The sequence below is a fragment of the Bubalus bubalis genome, chromosome 21, assembly GCF_019923935.1.
Source record: "Bubalus bubalis isolate 160015118507 breed Murrah chromosome 21, NDDB_SH_1, whole genome shotgun sequence".
In the NCBI taxonomy this organism is placed as follows: Eukaryota; Metazoa; Chordata; class Mammalia; order Artiodactyla; family Bovidae; genus Bubalus; species Bubalus bubalis.
In genome coordinates, this window is record NC_059177.1 from 59,254,915 (window position 1) to 59,271,503 (window position 16,589).

Sequence of the window (16,589 nt, forward strand, 5' to 3'; positions counted from 1 at the left end):
ACGGCCGTGCGCATGGGTCCACAGCACCCTGCCCTCCTAGGGCTGTGGCTCAGGGCTGACCAGGCCCTAGTCACCTGAACACAACCTGTCCCTGGTATTACTTTTAATGCCGTGTTTGCAAATTATAGCATGATGCACAGATTACCAGGGTAAAAGGGAGGCCTCTGCGTCTACCTGCAGGCCAAAGCCAGGGTCACTGGAGCATCTGCCCACCCTGCAAACGTCTGTAAATGCTTCGATGCCCTGTGATGCGTCTGCAGGGACGGCTGGGCTGCAGGGGGCAGAGGAGCCAGGCTGGGGCTCTGTTGGGCTCTGAGGGGCTCCGTTGGTCTCTGAGGGCTCTGTGGGGTTCAGAGGGGGCTCTGTTGGGCTCTGCGGGTCTCTGAGTGGCTCTGCAGGGGATCTGCGGGGCTCTAGGGGGCTCTGTGGGGATCTGAGGGGCTTTGCGGGGTTCTGAGTTCTGAGGGGGCTCTGAGGGCCTCTGCAGGGCCCTGTGGGGCTTTGCGGGGCTCTGTGGAGCATGAGGGGGCTCTGTGGGGCTCTGCGGGGCGTGAGGGGGCTCTGTGGGGTTCTGAGGAATTCTGAGGGGGCTCTGAGGGCCTCTGCGGGGCCCTGAGGGGCTTTGCGGGGCTCTGTGGGGCATGAGGGGGCTCTGTGGGGCTCTGAGGGCCTCTGCGGGTCTCTGAGTGGCTCTGCGGGGCTCAGCGCCCAGCCTGGGAGCTCCTGGTGCCGGTGTGTGGGGGCAGCCCCCAGCCTGCCTCCTGCCCTGTGGCACTGGCCTGGCCCCTGCAGCTCCAATCCCCATGGGTGCTCCTCCGGGAGGTGCCCTCCCAGACGTGGCTGCTCCCTCAAGGTCCAGGGGACCCGGGGCCACCCAGGCTGCCTAAGGGCCTGACGCTCCACGGACACCCTCAGCCCACTGGGTGCTGAGTCTGGGTCCCTCCCGTGGCCCCAGGCCCATCAGGAGCCTCGGCAGTTCCTGACGTTCGCCTTGGGAGGGAGGGGGCACCCGTGAAAGCAGAGGACCAGCACAGCAGGTGGGCACCATAGGCATTTATTTGTGGCTGCCAACTGGGCAACCTGGGACACCTGGAGCCTTTCAAGACGGCTCTTCTGGCGAGAGGCACGGGGGTGCAGGGACAGAGCCCCCCAGGGCCTCTGGGGAGCACCCGGAGGCGGAGGCACGTCTGGCACTGAGGCCTGGCCGGGTCTGGGGGGCCGACGGGCACTCAGGGAGACTGGACCATGCGCTTGTGGGCGTCGAAGACGTAGCGCTTGAAGGACAGGCTGAGGCCCACGGGCTGGGCGGGCTCCGGCTGCTCCGCCTCCTCTGGCTTGGCTGCCTCGCCCCGGCCGGCTCGGCCCCGCTTCTTGAGGGCGGACGTCAGGATCTTCTTGGACTCGGGGCTCAGGCCACCTGCGAGGCACAGAGGAGGAGCCCGTCACTCCATCTGGTCCCCGACTCTGCAGTGACCCCCCAGATGGAGCCCGGACCCCCCAGCATTGGCCTGGCCCGCCGCTCCCCCATAGAGCCAGGACCCCCCCAATTACCGGCCGGGCCCGGCCCTCCTGTGCCCCCGCACCACCCCCAACACTTGTCTGGCCACCAGCCCATCTGGCCTGGGGCTCAGCGAGGCTCCCACCAGCTCCCAGCTCCCTGCCTGTGCCCACCCTGTGCCCAGGCCCCTGGGGCAGCCCCGCGCTTGCTGGCCGTGTCCTCTCCTGCCGCGAACGGCTCGCTGCCCCTGGCACTCAATCTGACTCTCACCCGAGACCCCAGACGCTCTCCGGCCCGGGGTGAGTCTGCGGGCGGCATCACGGTTCTGCCCAGGGACCCCGGAGGGTAGGAGGGTGGAAGGAGGGGCCGGTGAGCTCCGGCTGGTGCCCCCTCCCTGGGTGTTGGCGGACGCTGTCCCCCGACTCCAGGCAGGGTAGGGCGGCCCCACGGATCCCTGGCTCCTTTCAGCACCCAGGCCGGGTGCAGACCCACTGTCTCCGCTGCTGGCTGAGCGACGGCAGAACTCGCTTCCTGCTGGCGCCTGCTGCCCACTGCTCTCTGTTCCCGCGGCCGGTCCTGGGACCTTGCGCGCTCATGATGGCTGATGCTGTTCCTCCGCGCGGATGCCCTGCCCTCCCCAACGCCAGGGCCCCTTTCTGCAGGATTTGTCTTTACAAGGAGCCTGCCTGGGGGCAGCAGGAGGCAGCCTCTTCGTGGGCCTCCAGTGGGGGCCACCCTACCCGGGAGCCCTGGGGGGATGGGCTGAGGCTCAGGCCAGCCCTGCACCAGCGGGCACCCCAGGACCAGCCACTCCCCTTCTGTGAGCTCCGCAACCCTGCCGGGGGTCCTGGTGGAAGTGAGCTGTGCCCTCCCGCTCTGGGCAGCAAGGGTCCCGGCAGGCCGCTGTGCCCCAGGACAGGCACTCACTCCTAACACACACAGAGGGGTCCATCAGCCACAGACCCCCGGCTGGGTGTCAGGAGCCTGCAGGGTGGGGGTGGGCGCCCCCTGCCCCACCTGTGCCGGTGCCTGGGAGGTCCTCCCCTCCCCGCCCGGGCGCTGGCTGGCTCCCCGAGGAGAGGAGCCCTGCGTCACACCAGGAAGACCCCTGTCCCCCCCCACCCCACATGCCCGTGGGGAGCGGGGCCTGAGGGGGCTGGGCTGGGTGGGTGTGTGAACTCTGGGCCACGTCTGGGGCTGAATGCAGGCGGCCGCCCCCAGCCCGTCACCCAGGAGCGGGGTGTCCACCCGAGGCAGACTGTGGGAAACAGCGCAGCAGGGGACCCGTGCGAGGAGCAGCTCTGGGGCATCTGGGACGGGCGTGACCGCAGACTCGGTCGGGGCGGCCCTGCCCCTGGAAAGGGGCTCCATCCGCCTCTCCACCGCCCGGGGGTCCGGGTGCTCAGCCAACGAGACTCCGGGACGGGGTGGCCGAAGGGCCCACTGCCCTGGGGATCCAGGCTCCTGCTGGGCAGTGGGTTGTGGAACCGCAGGCCCTGGGCCAGGGCGCGGGGCGTGGGAAGGGCCCCGGGCCAGCCCTCCCGCAGGCGCCAGGCCGGCAGGTGCCCTCTGCCTCCGGGCTCCTCCTGCAGGGCGGGGGCTGGCACCAAGCCTGGCGGATGGCATGGGTGCCTGGGCCCTCTAGTGCCGCGAGGTCTGACGGCTGCAGAGGCAGGGGGCTCCTGGGATCGGCGTCCGGCGGGGAGACAGGCGTGCCCCAATCTGCCGGTCATCTCGCTGCGAGGGCTCTTGTTACCCACACACCTCGCGTCGCCCGGAGCAGCAGAGCCGGGAGTCTACCAGGCGCTGGCGAGGATGCAGAGTCTCTTGCTGCCCTCTGCTCCGTTACGGGGCGGCCTGGACACGAGCCCAGCACGCCGACCAGCAGAGAGCGTCTGCTGGGGCAGCTGGCTGTTGGGGTTCCTGGCAACGCTACTGGGAGCCGCCTTGTTTCATGGTGGCCTTTCCCCTCGGCTGAGAGGCCAGTGGCGTGGACGGAGGGCAGGTCAGGGCGTTGGTGGTCGCCCGGAAGCCTGCGCACAGTGCTCCTGGCCTGGGAGACGCCGGGGGCACGTTCTCAGAGCTCGGGTCTGAGAAGGGGCAGGCAGGAAGCAGCAGCAAGATGGGCGGGCAGCCTGCAGGCCAGCGGGGGCGGTGCCGTGGGCTGGACCCCCCGGGAAGGACTTGGGGGACCCGGGGGCCTGGTGCCGCGCACCGGCCACGTGGAAGGGCTGAGGGCCGCATCTGAGCATCCGGTCCTGGGGGGAGTGTGACGCCTGGGGACAGCAAGCGTCTGGCCCCATGCTGGTAGGGCTGTGGAGCCAAGGCTCTGGGGGGACCGCGGGCTCCGTGTCCGCAAGGTGCCCCCCGAGTCGGGCTTGCGGGCAGACAGGGAGCGTCTCAGCCGCCAAGGCTGAATTCTGGTGGCCCTTCCCACCGCCTGCCACCCTGGGGCCACTGCCCTGGGCGACTGCTGACCGGGGGCCGCCATGTGGACCTCCGCGTGGGTGACGGCGCCTCTCCCCTCCTTTGCATCTTGGGTCCTGAGTGTGGCCCCGCGGCCACGACACCAAGGGCGCCGCGTCTGGCCACATGCCCTGCCCTCTCTGCTGACTCCTCCTCAGCCACCGTCCCAGCCAGGCTGCTGGGGCCTCCCAGAACCCCCCGGGCAGGAGCTCCCCAGCGGCCGGTCAGGGGCGAGGGCGGGGACGGGGGTCTGGCCTGTGGGTGCAGGAGGGCGTGTCGGATGAAACCAGAGGGTGGGTGAGGTCCCGCCTGGGTGCTCAGGGCAACAGACCGGGGGCCACCCAGCGGGAAACGCCACCTACTGGGCAAGTGGCCCGCCCGTGACCCGGCTGGCAGGGGCAGGAGGGTGGGCCGCCAGGCTCCAGGCGCTTGTAGCGCCTGAACCCAGGCTCAGGCATCTCTGCCCCTTCTCCCTAAACCTGGGGACTCTCGGAGCCCAGCGGCCTGCCCCACCCCCGTCCAGTGGCCTGGGGGCGGTGGGCGTGACCCTGGGGGCGACGCTGCTCCCCGCGGCTCCCCCTGGGGACACTCTCCCAGGGCCGGGCTGGCCTTTCTCACCGAGCGCCAGCCCCACACAAAGGCACAATGGGCTGGAGGCCGCTGGCCAGGCCGGGCTCAGTAATCAGGGAAGAATGTAGCCGTGCTGTTTCCCAAGGCCGGGCGGCGGGTGCCGCCCCGACACGGCCATCAAAGCCGCCAAACTGCCTCCAGCTGCTGGAGTGGCTTTCATGTCAGGGGCCAGCCTGGGCGAGGGGCCTCCACGCGGGTGGGCGGCCCGCACCCTCCAGTGGGAACGGAGCCCTGCAAAAGGCTCGGGTCAACGGCCCCCGCAGTGGCCCCCCTTGGCCGGCCCAAGTCCAGCCATTCCCGGGGCAAGCAGCTCTGGGCAGAGCTGAGACGCTGTGGCAGGCCGGGGGTGGGGGTCGCTTTGTGGAAGTCGCATCGTGGGGTGACGGGGGCTGGGGAGCTCAGAGGGACACGGGGACCGTGAGTTCAGCCAGAGCCCCACTCAGAACGGGGCGGATGTGGCTGAGGCAGCTTAGACTGGGCCCAGGCTGGCCGGGGCCAAGGAGGACGGGCAGCCAGATGGGTGGTGGAGCATGGGAGGAGCGAGCTCGGCGCTGGGCGGGCGGGCAGGGCCGCCTGAGGACTGGCACCCTGACTCCCCTCCTGCAGAACTCGGGGGATGGTGACTTTGGATGGAACGCCTCCTCCAGGAGGCCAGGCTGCTCACATGCTCCCAGCCTCGAGCTTGGCGGGCTGGGCAGAGGGGGCCCAGTTTCCCTCCTTCCCCGTCCTGCTATGGACCCCGTATGTAAACAAAGATGCAATTTGCTTTAAAAAGATAAGGTGATTAGGCTTTTATCAGACGTGTGCTCCGCCGTCCCTACAACAAAGGGAATCTGAGAGGCGGCAGCGGCAACGGGCCCGTCTGAGGCTCCTGCGCTCCATGGGTCCTCACGGCCCTTTAATGGGCGGAGGCGAGGCAGTGGGCGTCTGCACCCCTATTTTGATGTCTTAATGTTGCCTAATTCCTCCTTTAATTTATATTAAGCTTCTTAGCAGCAATGATGAATTCTTCAAAAACAAAAAAGGACCCTTTGCAGAAATCTTCCCCACACTGTGTAAATTGAAATTACAATGTAGCTAAGGCTTTGGCGACCAGGGGTGTGTGGGGAGGGAAAGCAGGGTGCCGTGCGGAAGGAAGGACTTTGTTTTAAGGTGAAAAAGAAAACCATTCTGAAGTAGGAAATGACTTGGCTGCGAGCATCAGACAGAGGGTGGGTCGCGGGGGTGGCCTGGGCAGAGGCACCCGAGGTCGCGTGCAACGGGGGCACAGCCGGTGCGGGGCTGCTGGGCGCCCGGGGACCCCGCAGCACCAGCGTCGGCTCCCGCTGCTCTTGGCCAGGGCAGGCGTGACAGGGCTGTTCCCGGGCTTCGGCCTGGAACCCCCGGCGGGCCTCGACCCTGCAGCGGTGGTGGGTGCCCCAGTGCGGGCAGAGCAGGCCTGGGACCAGCCTCCTGGCAGGAGCCTCCAGGCTCTCGGGCCAGCTCCCTCTCTGATCTGCCCATGGGTCGGCAGCCAAAGATCCTTCCAGAACAAAGACCCACGCGCCCCTCTCAGCAATCCTCAGCCGCTCCTTGGGCCGGCGTCCAAGCTCTCCAGCCCGGCCTTGCCAGCGTCTCCTACACACCTGTGTGCCCGCACCCACGGCTTCACTCCTGCCAGGCCTCCTCCTCGCCCCCCACCCTGCACAGCCCCTCTTACCCCCGCCCAGCACCCCCACCCCGCCGACACACACACAAGTCCTAGAGCAGGCTGGTCTGCAGAGAACACACACGCGCACACGCTGTGCACACACGCCTCCAACAGCAGGCCCCAGAGGCAGGGCCACTGCTGCGGAGGCCTGGGCAGCTCCTGGCGGCCACGCGCTGGCCTCCCCCCGGCTCTGAGTGGGGGGCTCCTGGGTCGGGACGAGCCAGCTAGGGGTACACACCCGCCGGCCCTGCCTCCAGGAGCCCACGCTGGTCACTGACCCTCCTGCGGGGCCTCCTCCACCCACAGCCCCCCGAGGCTGGTGGGTGCGGGCCTGGGACCCGGTGGCCCCACCGACACAGTCCCCATCGGCAAGAAAGCTGAATCTGAATCCTCCAGACACTCACTCCCTCCCTAAATGCATACACTCTCTAACGGCAGTTAATCTTCAATTAAAATACCTAAAGCAGAAACTATGATAACTGGTTTAAAAGGTAGAGCTTATTGACAATAAAAGTCTTCTTCATATTGGTTTTCTTAAAAAAAAAAAAAAATTCCACGTATTAAAACTGTCATTTTTACGAGTCGGGAAAAAGCCTCATCCGGGGTAACGAAGGGGCAACAGAGGCTGGGGCGGTCGGCTCCAGGGCCCAAGGGTGGCGGTCTGATCACGTATCGGCCTCGGCTCCAACGCGGGCAGGTGGGCTGCAGTCCGGACTGCCACAGGGGCTCGGGGGTGACAGCTGGGTCCCTCCACACTCCTGCCCAGACACAGGGGCTCTGGGGTCCACCCTCCGTGGCTGGCTCTCGCAGGCCCAGGGGAGGCAGGTGTTGGGGGCGCCCCAGCGTGCCCTCCAAGGCTGGTGGCACGGTCACTGCGTCCCCACGGCATGGCTCTGACAGCCATCGGCCTTGTGGCCGCGAGGGTCCCTGACCCCGGGCGCCTGGCACGGCGCAGTGACGCCTGGCCCTCAGCGCGTCCTGGCTCCCCCGCCCTCACGTCACCTGCTCAGCCACCGCATCTGGCCTGATCTTTGTCCCTCTCTCCGCCCCCCCAGCCTGGGTCAGCCCTTCCTCCTGGAGCCAGGACCCTCAGTCACCTCCAATCCTGCCCCCAGAAGGTGGCCCACGCCACACCCAGCGTCCCCTCGACCCCCGTATTCTGGGCGCTTCCGCCTGGGACAGCCCTCCCCAGGCCGCCCCCCACCCCCTTCAAGCGAAGCGCGGTGCCACCGCCTCCAAGAAGGCCCCCAGCCTGCGCGGGCGCAGTGGCCCCGTCTGTGCACAGACACAGGCATCTGGGGCTCCTTCCTGGGGCTCGTGTCCTCAGCAGAGACAGGAAGGAAAAATGGCGGCCCGGGAGCACGAGACAGCCTCCACGGCATCTCTGAACTACGAGGCCCACGGGAGCTCACGGGACACAGAGCACTCAGGGCCGCGTCCAGCACAAAGCATGGAGTATGGACGGGCACACCCCATCAGCCCCGCTGGGGCCCACCGGGCACGCGTGACCGCATACGGAGCCGGGCTCTGCCCTTGGCATGCACACAGCGTGTGTGGACCCCTCTAGGGCACACGCCTATCGCCACCGTGGGGAGGACGGAGCTGCCGCACAGCGCTCGGCAGCACTCTGAGCTCTGGGGGGCAATGGGGCACAGCTCGGCCCGCGAGGGGCAGGAAGGAGCCAGGGGCTGTGCAAACCCACACGTGTCAGCCCGGCAGGCGGCTCCACGGGGGCGGCAGGTGCCCAGCGGGACCCCGAGCCCGTCCTCCCGTGGGCCGGACCGCCCGCCCTCCCACAAGGCCGGGGCGGCAGTGGGGACTGGAGTGAGTCTTCCTCTCCCGCTGTCCTCCGCGTCCAGGCTCACCCCGGCACGCCGCGAGGGCACGCAGGGAGAGGGCAAGAGTTGACAGGCAGGAATTCGTGAGCTCAGAGAGCTGCCGCCTTTGCTGGGGTGGGGGCGGGGGCTCCCTTTGCCAAAACAATAATTAATTTTTTTTTAAAGCAGCTACAAAGCCACGATTAAGCTTAGGGCCCTAAAACAAGCCCATAAAATCGAAAAATATTTATCTGGAAGGGTGGCAAGTCCAATAAAAGTTTTATGAATGTTTTACAACTGCCCTGTCAGGAAGCTGGCCTCTCAGTCACCCCCCTTCTATGAAAAAACACCACCACACGAGTGCACTCACGGGCACAGACACACTCACACGGGCAGACTCACACTCACATGGGCAGACTCACACTCACGGGCACAGACACACTCACACGGGCACAGACTCACACTCACGGGCACAGACACACACACACGGGCACAGACTCACACTCACAAGGGCAGACTCACACTCACAGGCACAGACACACTCACACGGGCACAGACTCACACTCACATGGGCAGACTCACACTCACGGGCACAGACACACTCACATGGGCACAGACTCACACTCACAAGGGCAGACTCACACTCACGGGCACAGACACACACAGGAGCGTGGACTCACACGGGCACACACGGGCGACGCACAGGCTCAGACACACCTGGTGCTGCAGCCCGCACCGCTCCTGCCGGCTGGGGCTCCGCTGGGCCTGGGGCTGCGGGGAGGGGCCCTGAGCCAGGGTCTGGGCAGCGGTCAGGCTTGCGCCCTCCTCCAGAGCCGTGGGCTCGCCGGTGGCTGCAGGCTCTGCCCTTGGCAGGCAAGGCCCAGACCCACAGTGGGCTGTGGGGAGGACGGTTCCCTCAAGGTCAGCCCAGGGCCACCAGGAGGCCAAAGGCTGCCAGGCTTGTTCTTCAGGTCCGGGAAGCGGGGGCCAGGAGCCTGGTCAGGGGAAGAGATGGGTGCAGGGCCGGGCCTTAGGGGATGTGGCTAGGGGTGCCCACAGCAGCCGCACCCAGCTCTGGTGGCAGCTCCATCCTGAGCTCTTGGACTGAGGCCCCGCTGACCCCTCTGCTTGGAGCTGACCCCTGAATCACGGGCCGGCTCGCGTGGAGACGGCGCTTCCCCACGAGAGCCCCGCATTCCTCCCACCCCAGGATCCAAGGTGCTCTGAGCCCCGTTATAGACAGGAAGGGGCTGGCGGCAGAGATGGGGCACAGCTAACAGCAGCCCAGTCTCCGCTTGAACGCTGGGGTGTCCCTTTGCCCCTTGCCCTGGTCTTCCCACAGAGCCTGACACTTAGGGCTGAGCTGCGCGGCTCCAGAGCCCACCAACCGCATCCTCCACGAGGTGGGGACCAGGCCAGCTGGCCGCAGGGCCCCCCGGGAAACGCCCACTTGTGCTCAGATGGGTGGCGGGCGGGCGGGTTGGCGAGGACCCCCCGGGGATGCAGCATCATGTGGGTCCCACCCGCGAGGCCCAGGCCGGAGCCACAGAAACCTTGGCAATGCTGCCTGTGCCAGGGGCACGGCCACCGGAGGCGGCACAGGGGCGCATGGCGGGGGGGGGGGGGCTCCCGGTCGGGGCGGGGGCAGGGCTCAAGCATCTCGCTGGTTTCGGGGGAGTCTCTTCTCTTCTCTGTGGCCAAAGTTTTTCCACGGTTAAAAAAAACCTTTTTTTTAAGAACATCAAACATTGGTTAAAGGCGAAAGGGGTGCAGGGCTGCGCTCTGCTGGGGGCCGTCCGCCCGCTGTGGACGAGGAGGGAGCGGGCTGCCGCCCGGGCCTGCGGCTCTGCTGGGGGCTGTCTGTCCACTGTGGACGAGGAGGGAGCGGGCTGCTGCCCGGGCCTGCGGCTCTGCTACCGCACACTGCCTGAGGCACCCAGAGGCCATGGACTCGCCCCCGACCCCAGAGACACAGCTCTGCATCGAGGAAGCATCGGGTGCCGTGGGTACACGGACGGGCTGGCCTTGGCCGGTGGCAGGACCGGGAGAGGACAGCCCTCAGCCCCGGCTCTCGCGCTGCTGGATGGCCTCCCAAGCGGCCCCGGCCTGCTGGGCATAGGCCCCCGGGGCACAGGGAACCCTGGCGCGGCCCGCGGGGATGACCGGGGGCCCGGCCGGGTGAGAGGCCAGCAGATGGTTTCTGTCCGCGGGGCCGTGTTCATGTTACTGCAGATATTTTTACTGTATTGTGTTACTCCATCCATCTCTGTGAACGGTCCGTCTTGTAAAATTCTTTTAATGATGTTATTTTTTCTTGCCTATCTTCATCATCTACAATTATTTATAATATCATTGTCTTTGTTTCAAATACTGGGTATAAACATTGTTGTAACAGTTCTTCGATGGGGTTCATATAATTTTTACAATCGCTTAGAAGTGCTTCACTGGCCAAAGAGGGACGAGGCGGGCCATTCTTCTGGGGGGAAGACGCACCCCAAGGGCTCCCAGCGCTCAGTGACACGTCCCCCCCCGGTCAGGATGCTCCGGAGAGGGCGGCGTGGGGCCGGCTCGGGACCAGGCCTCTGCACGGCCGTCCCCACAGGCCTGTCTGGTGAGACGCCAGGGAGAGACGGACGGTTTGTTTTCACTTTACAGGGATTTTCTGAAGCCTCAGCTCTCGCCCTCACTTCTCTGCAGCCCTCCTTTCTCTCTGCCAAGCTGCTTTATGGAGTGTCCTCGGCCGGCTGGGGACAGGACCCGGTGGGAGGCTGCTGACCGCCCGGGGATCCTCCTGGGGGGTCCCCGCACCTCAGGATTGCTGCCTTGACGCAGCTACTTTGGGCCCAGGTGAGGCTCCCCGAGGAGTGTGCAGGCTCCCTGCAGCACCACCCCCACACACCGCAGACCCTGACCACCTCTGCTCAAACACGCACAGGGGCCCCCCTGGAGTGAGCCCACTTCCCTCCCAAGGCTCTCACCGAGCCCCCAGCCCCCTGCGCCACCCACCGTCCAGGGGCAGCCCGCCTGCCTTCCCTGACAGCGCGGCCCCAGAGCTGGGGCTCGGGGCCCACATGGGCCCTGCCCTCGGGTCCAAGCCGTCTGCAGTCCAGCGAAGGGTGACTCATCCTTCCAGGCAGGAGGAGCCCGTGAACCTCACTGCCTCCCTGGCCTCTAGATGGTGGGGCCTGGGGGCGGCAGGGGCTGCCTCCCGTGACTTTGGGGCCCCCGTGACCCTGGAGCTGTGGCTGAGGACGGCCCAGGTCCAGGCTCAGTGCAGGGGTCTGAGCTGGTCTCCATGTCTTCGGCCCAGAGTCACGGACGCACCCGCCAGGCCCGTTCAGTGAAGACCGCGTGCTGGAGAAAGCTAAAGAGGACAGAAGCCTCGCGCAGCCTGTCAGTGCCACGCTCTCACTCACTTTTTCTTTCTTTTCTCTGCAAGACTTCCCTTTCACGCGGTCGGGAGCATGTGCTACGTGCAACTTCATGTTCCGAGTACTTTCAAAGGTGATGTCAGATGTCAGCCACGCTGCTCCTGCCTGCTCCGGCCACGGCCCCGCGCGGGGCTCCTCCGGGGACGTGACGCTCGGGGCTGGGCCCGGTCCTGCTGGGTCCTCCTCCCCGGAAGGGCCCTTCCAGGTGAGGGTGGCTGTGGGGAGACGCCATCCTCAGGGGTGTGAGCGGGCACGCGGGGGTTGCTGTGCCTCCTCTGCACGGCTCAGCACATGCACAGCAAGCGTGACGCGGTGCCAACAGGTGTGAAATCTGAGGAACATGAGTGTTCAGTACACTTTTCTTTCCGCTTTTCCCTATGGATCAAGTTATTTTAAAAAGTTGGGAAGAAAAAAGCCCTCACAAAAGACCCATCTTACAGATGAGGAAACTGAGGCTCAGGAGGATAAAATTCCAGCCAGGATTTCAGGCGGGTCTGGTAGACTGCAGGCCCTTGCTCTCTGCAGGAGCCCTGTTCCTGCCTCCTGGGCAAGCAGGGCTGCAGAGCCTGCACACGCCTAGCCCACAGTGTCTCAGGAAAGGCTGGCGTGGCCCCGGGGGCGGGCGCCCCTCAGGGGGTGTCCCAAGCACAGCCCACGGTGTCTCAGGAAAGGCTGGCGTGGCCCCGGGGGCGGGCGCCCCTCAGGGGGTGTCCCAAGCACAGCCCATGGCGTCTCAGGGAAGGCTGGCGTGGCCCCGGGGGCGGGCGCCCCTCAGGGGGTGTCCCAAGCACAGGTTCCTGAGGGTGCCCGAGAATCCGTTCCAGGCAGCGTACACGGGTGGGACTCGGTGTCTGGGGTGGTGTGCGTGTGGAGGGCACATCTTACAGGAAAGACAACAGTTTCATTTCGACCTTAGAGGGCCGGCGCAGCCCAAAGGCTGTTGTGTGAAGCCTGGGGGGCCACGACCACACCAAGACCAGGACGCCAGGCCCGCCCCCGACACCAACGTGAGTTTCCACTTCTCCTGTGCGTGCTCATCTGTGCCGCGGCGGCCTCCGCCTTCCCCCGTCCCTCTGCCTTCTCAGACCGTCATCCGTGGGATGCTTAGACCTGTGCATCCAGTCGAGCCCTGCCCCTGACCCTGGGCTGGCCCTGTGGTGCTCCGGGACCCCTGCACCCGTGGCGGCCACCCCCGGGCGCTGCCCCACGGCCAGGCTCCGGGTCCCTTGGAGGCACGACCTGGAATGCGGGGAGGGTTACTGGGTGCCAGCAACACGGAGGTGGACCGGGGGGACCCTCGTCACCACCGGCCATGTCCCCCACCCTCTCCACCCTCCACCCAGCGGGTCCCCAAGCTGTCTCGCAGGGAGGGCCTCGACCTTCTGGGCCTTCTAGACAGAGGCGGCCCTTTGGAAGGGGCAGTTTTGTCAACGCGGGCCATTCAACCTTGAGGCCCCAGACTTTGGGGGAAGCTCCTCGGGTGTCATGGGGAGGGGCCATCCCGCGAGCCTGTCCAGCTTTGAGGTCTCGGAGGGCAGTGTCCACGGCTCCACAAGGCGCTGGTCCCATACTACAGCTCAGTGTGGACGCGTGACCCTGACGCCCCCACGTCCGTCCTGAGGCTCAAGTAGGAGTCACGGGTTGTGATGGACAAACACAGCCCAGGGACAGGCTTCCTGTAGTTCAGACTGTTCTAGGTTTTCATCAGGAAATTCTACATAAAGTGCATCAGATGAAGCCTGACTCCCGGGCCTGAGTTCCCTGGCCACTGCAGTCCCTGCCTCTCGCTCTCACCTGCAGCTCGGCCTCTGATATCCGGCCTGGCCCCGTGGGCCGTGCGGTCCCAGGTGAGAGGGCCAGCACGCCTGGGGTGGGGCGGGACACCCAGAGGACTCCCTGGCCTCCTTCCCGGCCTGCAGAGCCGCGGGAGGCCCATCCTCCGCTGTAGCTGCCGCGACCGTGGCCACCGGCTGGCGAAGCAGGACCCCAGGCAGCAGGCGCACGCTGCAGCCCCACGGGGACCAGGCCCGCCTCAGAGCCAGCGGGAGGCAGGAACGGGGCGGCAACTCCAACCCCAGGCAGCTGCGTGCCCCCCGAGCTGCCAGTCTGAGCGGTTCCATGCCCCGCACGCTCAGCCCAGACGCGGTGCCCACAGCTGCCGTCTCCGGGACCCGCTGGCTCTTGGGCACAGGGCAGTGGGGGCAGAGGCTGGCAGGGGACAGCTCCCGCGAGCAGGAGGAAACCGCTGCACTCACCAGGGACGTAGACCTTGAACTTGCCGCTCTGTCCGAAGGCGCTGTCGATGACCCCCAGCTCGCCGGTGGACAGCTGCACCCTGAGCCCCACGAACAGCTGGATGTTGGTTTCCTTCTTGAACAGCGAGCGGCCAATCACGCTGTGGTCGTCCAGCACCTGTGCCCACCCGCCCGGGGACAGCGTCAGCGCTGGGGGAAGGCTGGCTGCCACACGCACGGGCAGTCAGCCCGCGTCACTGCTGATGACCAGCCCTCCTATCCACCACCCGCAGGGATACACAGAGGTGACGGGAGCCCACAGCCATCCCGCCCGCCGGCCCTGGAGCCGACAGCTCTTCAGGAAGGCCGAGGGGGTGCGTCCACTCCCAAGCCCGCCCCGCCCGCACTTCGGCAACCTCCCACACCCAGGCCCCCTGCCAGCCCCACTCCACGGCCTCTGCAGAGAGCGGGCAAAGGGGCTGTGCACGCGTGTGTGTAAGCACCAGCTCTACCAGGCCTCAGAGTGCCAGGGAGGCCTCCTCCTGCTCTCCGGGCCCTGGGCACTGCCTGGGCAGCATGCGGAGGCAGGCGTGCAGTCAGCGGGGACCTCCTCCTGGGTCCCCGCAAGCCAGGCTCAGGAACATCGCACTTCTGCCCACGAGGCCAAGATGTTTGGCCAAGGACCCGGATGGGTTGCTCTGAAGAGCAGAAACTGCCCCACTTACCCTGAAAACCTTGCAAAAAACACACCCTCCCCGCCTAGATTCATCAGCCAGATACCAGGCACGTGCGCACCCCCTCCCGGTGACGGGCAGACGGGACACAGGCCACGTGGAGAGCCGTCAGCCTCGCCCCCGTGGGAACTGCTCCGTGCCCTCCACACTCGCAGGCATGGCCCTGCCCTCTGCGTGGCAGCCAGCAAGGCTGTGTGAGGGTGCCCCGGGCCTGCTGCATGTGGACTGCATGGAGCAGCTGCTCTGAGCCCCAGAACTGGGGAGTCCAGGTGAGCAGGCGTCACCAGCCTCAGAGGGCGAGGGTGCCTGTCACCTCCACAGGCCCCCAGCTGCACCCCCGCGGAAGCCCTGTCCCAGCCTTGTGGGGGGCCCGGTCAGCCAGCAGGGCCAGGACGACAGCCAAATGGACCCATGGGTCTGGACCAGCCGTGGGCGTCCCCCGCCCTGGGAGCCAGTCCTGAGCTCGGCATCACTGCTGAGGCCGCTGGCCGGAGCAGCGAGGCCCTCAGAGCCCCACGGACCCGCAGGCCCTTGTCTGCAAGGGTTTTCCCGAGCTCAGGGACAGGGTCCGAGTCGCTTGCCAATGTGGGAGCGGGGGGACAGCGGGGACAGACGCCCGCCGGGGAGCCAGGAGGGGCCAGGGCGCCCCCTACACCCAGAACACAGACTCCAGCAGTGACGGGTGCGGCCGTGGGTCCCCGCAAACCTCTGCCGCGGGGCTGGCGTTCAGTGACCCCTGGGGTCAGAGGGCGAGGCCTCCTGCGGGCGGCGCTCAGGCTTGTCTCCACAGGCTCCCAGCCTCAGCAGAGCCCTCGGGGATCAGACACCAGCACGTCCCACGGGGAGGCCGGCTTCCCCATGAGCCCACCCCGGGACGTCGGGCGTGGACCGCGCTGAGCTTGGGCAGTGAGATGGGCCGAGGGGCCGCGGCGTCCACGAAGGACCCACCTGGCCGGCCGGCCCCATGGCCATGGGCCAGTCCTCGAGTGCCGTGAGCCTTGCATGGGGTCCGCCCGGTGCAGCCCCTCCGCCCCGGCCCCCGAGTGGGACTCGGCCGGCGGCGCACCTAGTTACGTCGTCACACATGTGTCTGTCTCCGGCTGGCTCCGCGGCGCGGCTTGGGACTTGCCCAAGTCCTGAGGCGACTGTCCTAACTCCAACCGGAGGACGGGCGCCGGGACAGGGGTGCCACTGGAAGGGGGCCTGGTCCGCCTCCCCCAGCCCTGCAGCCTGTGCCCGAGGCTTTGCTGAGCCTCGGGGGCTTCTTCCAGAAGGGCTACTGTCAGGAGGGAGTACTGGTGTCAGTGAGAAAAAGGGAGACCTAGGAGGAAGACAACCGCCCAGGGGCCAAGACCTCGGCCGGCAGAAGCTGAAGCTGGGGGAAGCGGGGGCTGCGGGCGCGGGCGCCTGGGGCCAGGAGGGCGAGGCGCCCAGCCCGCAGAGAACGTGCACTGGGAGGGCCCCCGGGGGAGACCTCTGCCGCCAGTGGGCCCTCGAAGCCGCCAGGACCGGCAACACCCAGGTCCCCAGACAAAGGCATCCAGGCTCGTCCTTTCTGGCTTAAGGAGCACGCTGCCACAACTGCGCCTCCCCCAGCGCTGGGCGGGGCGGCCTGGCCCCTCCCCAGTCTCAGCACCCCATCCTGGGGGCACAGGACACGCGTGTCACCTGCAAGGTGGTTGTAAGGAAGACACACGGTCTCTGGGGGTGACTGACCCCACATAAGCCCCCTGGGCAAACCCAGGGGTGGAGACTGGCCCGCAAGTCACCTCACTCTGTCGGGCAACTTCCAGAGGCCTCGGGGCTTGGCTCCAGCCCGAACGCCCACTAACAGGGCGCCCAGGCCCACTCCTCAAGACCAAGGCCTGACCAGCACCCAGGGCGCCGACCTGCAGGGACAGGCCCGGTGTCCACGGCCCTGACTCACGGCCCCTGCCTCCCTGACTGTCCCCATCCCTGGGTGCCAACGTGGGCGAAGCTCCTCTGGTGCCAATGAAGGGGCACCAAAGCACCGTGTTCCGGGATGAATGGTGGGTGGGCACTGCGGGCACCTCACACGGGCCAGGCCCTCCCACGCATGGCCTCACCG

The 16,589-nt window shown here is 66.9% G+C and overlaps 1 protein-coding gene across 3 annotated transcripts in view; it reads right to left on the minus strand.

Moving 5' to 3' along the window:
* Positions 1-1,038: 1,038 nt before the first annotated feature.
* EEFSEC (eukaryotic elongation factor, selenocysteine-tRNA specific) overlaps positions 1,039-16,589 on the minus strand; it is a 110,702-nt gene continuing 95,151 nt past the window's right edge. Inside the window, exons 6-8 of one of the 3 annotated variants that reach the window (XR_006547486.1) lie at positions 13,788-13,944; positions 11,518-11,863; positions 1,288-1,417 (exon numbers count right to left, since the gene is read on the minus strand). Coding sequence is in view for 2 of the 3 variants with exons in the window: in XM_006078844.4 (XP_006078906.3) it covers positions 1,230-1,417; positions 13,788-13,944 (345 nt within the window). In the remaining variant the exon portion in view is untranslated. Of the gene's footprint in view, positions 1,418-11,517; positions 11,864-13,787; positions 13,945-16,589 lie in introns of all 3 variants that reach the window. The other 2 variants (XM_006078844.4, XM_044934063.1) reach the window with 2 other exon arrangements.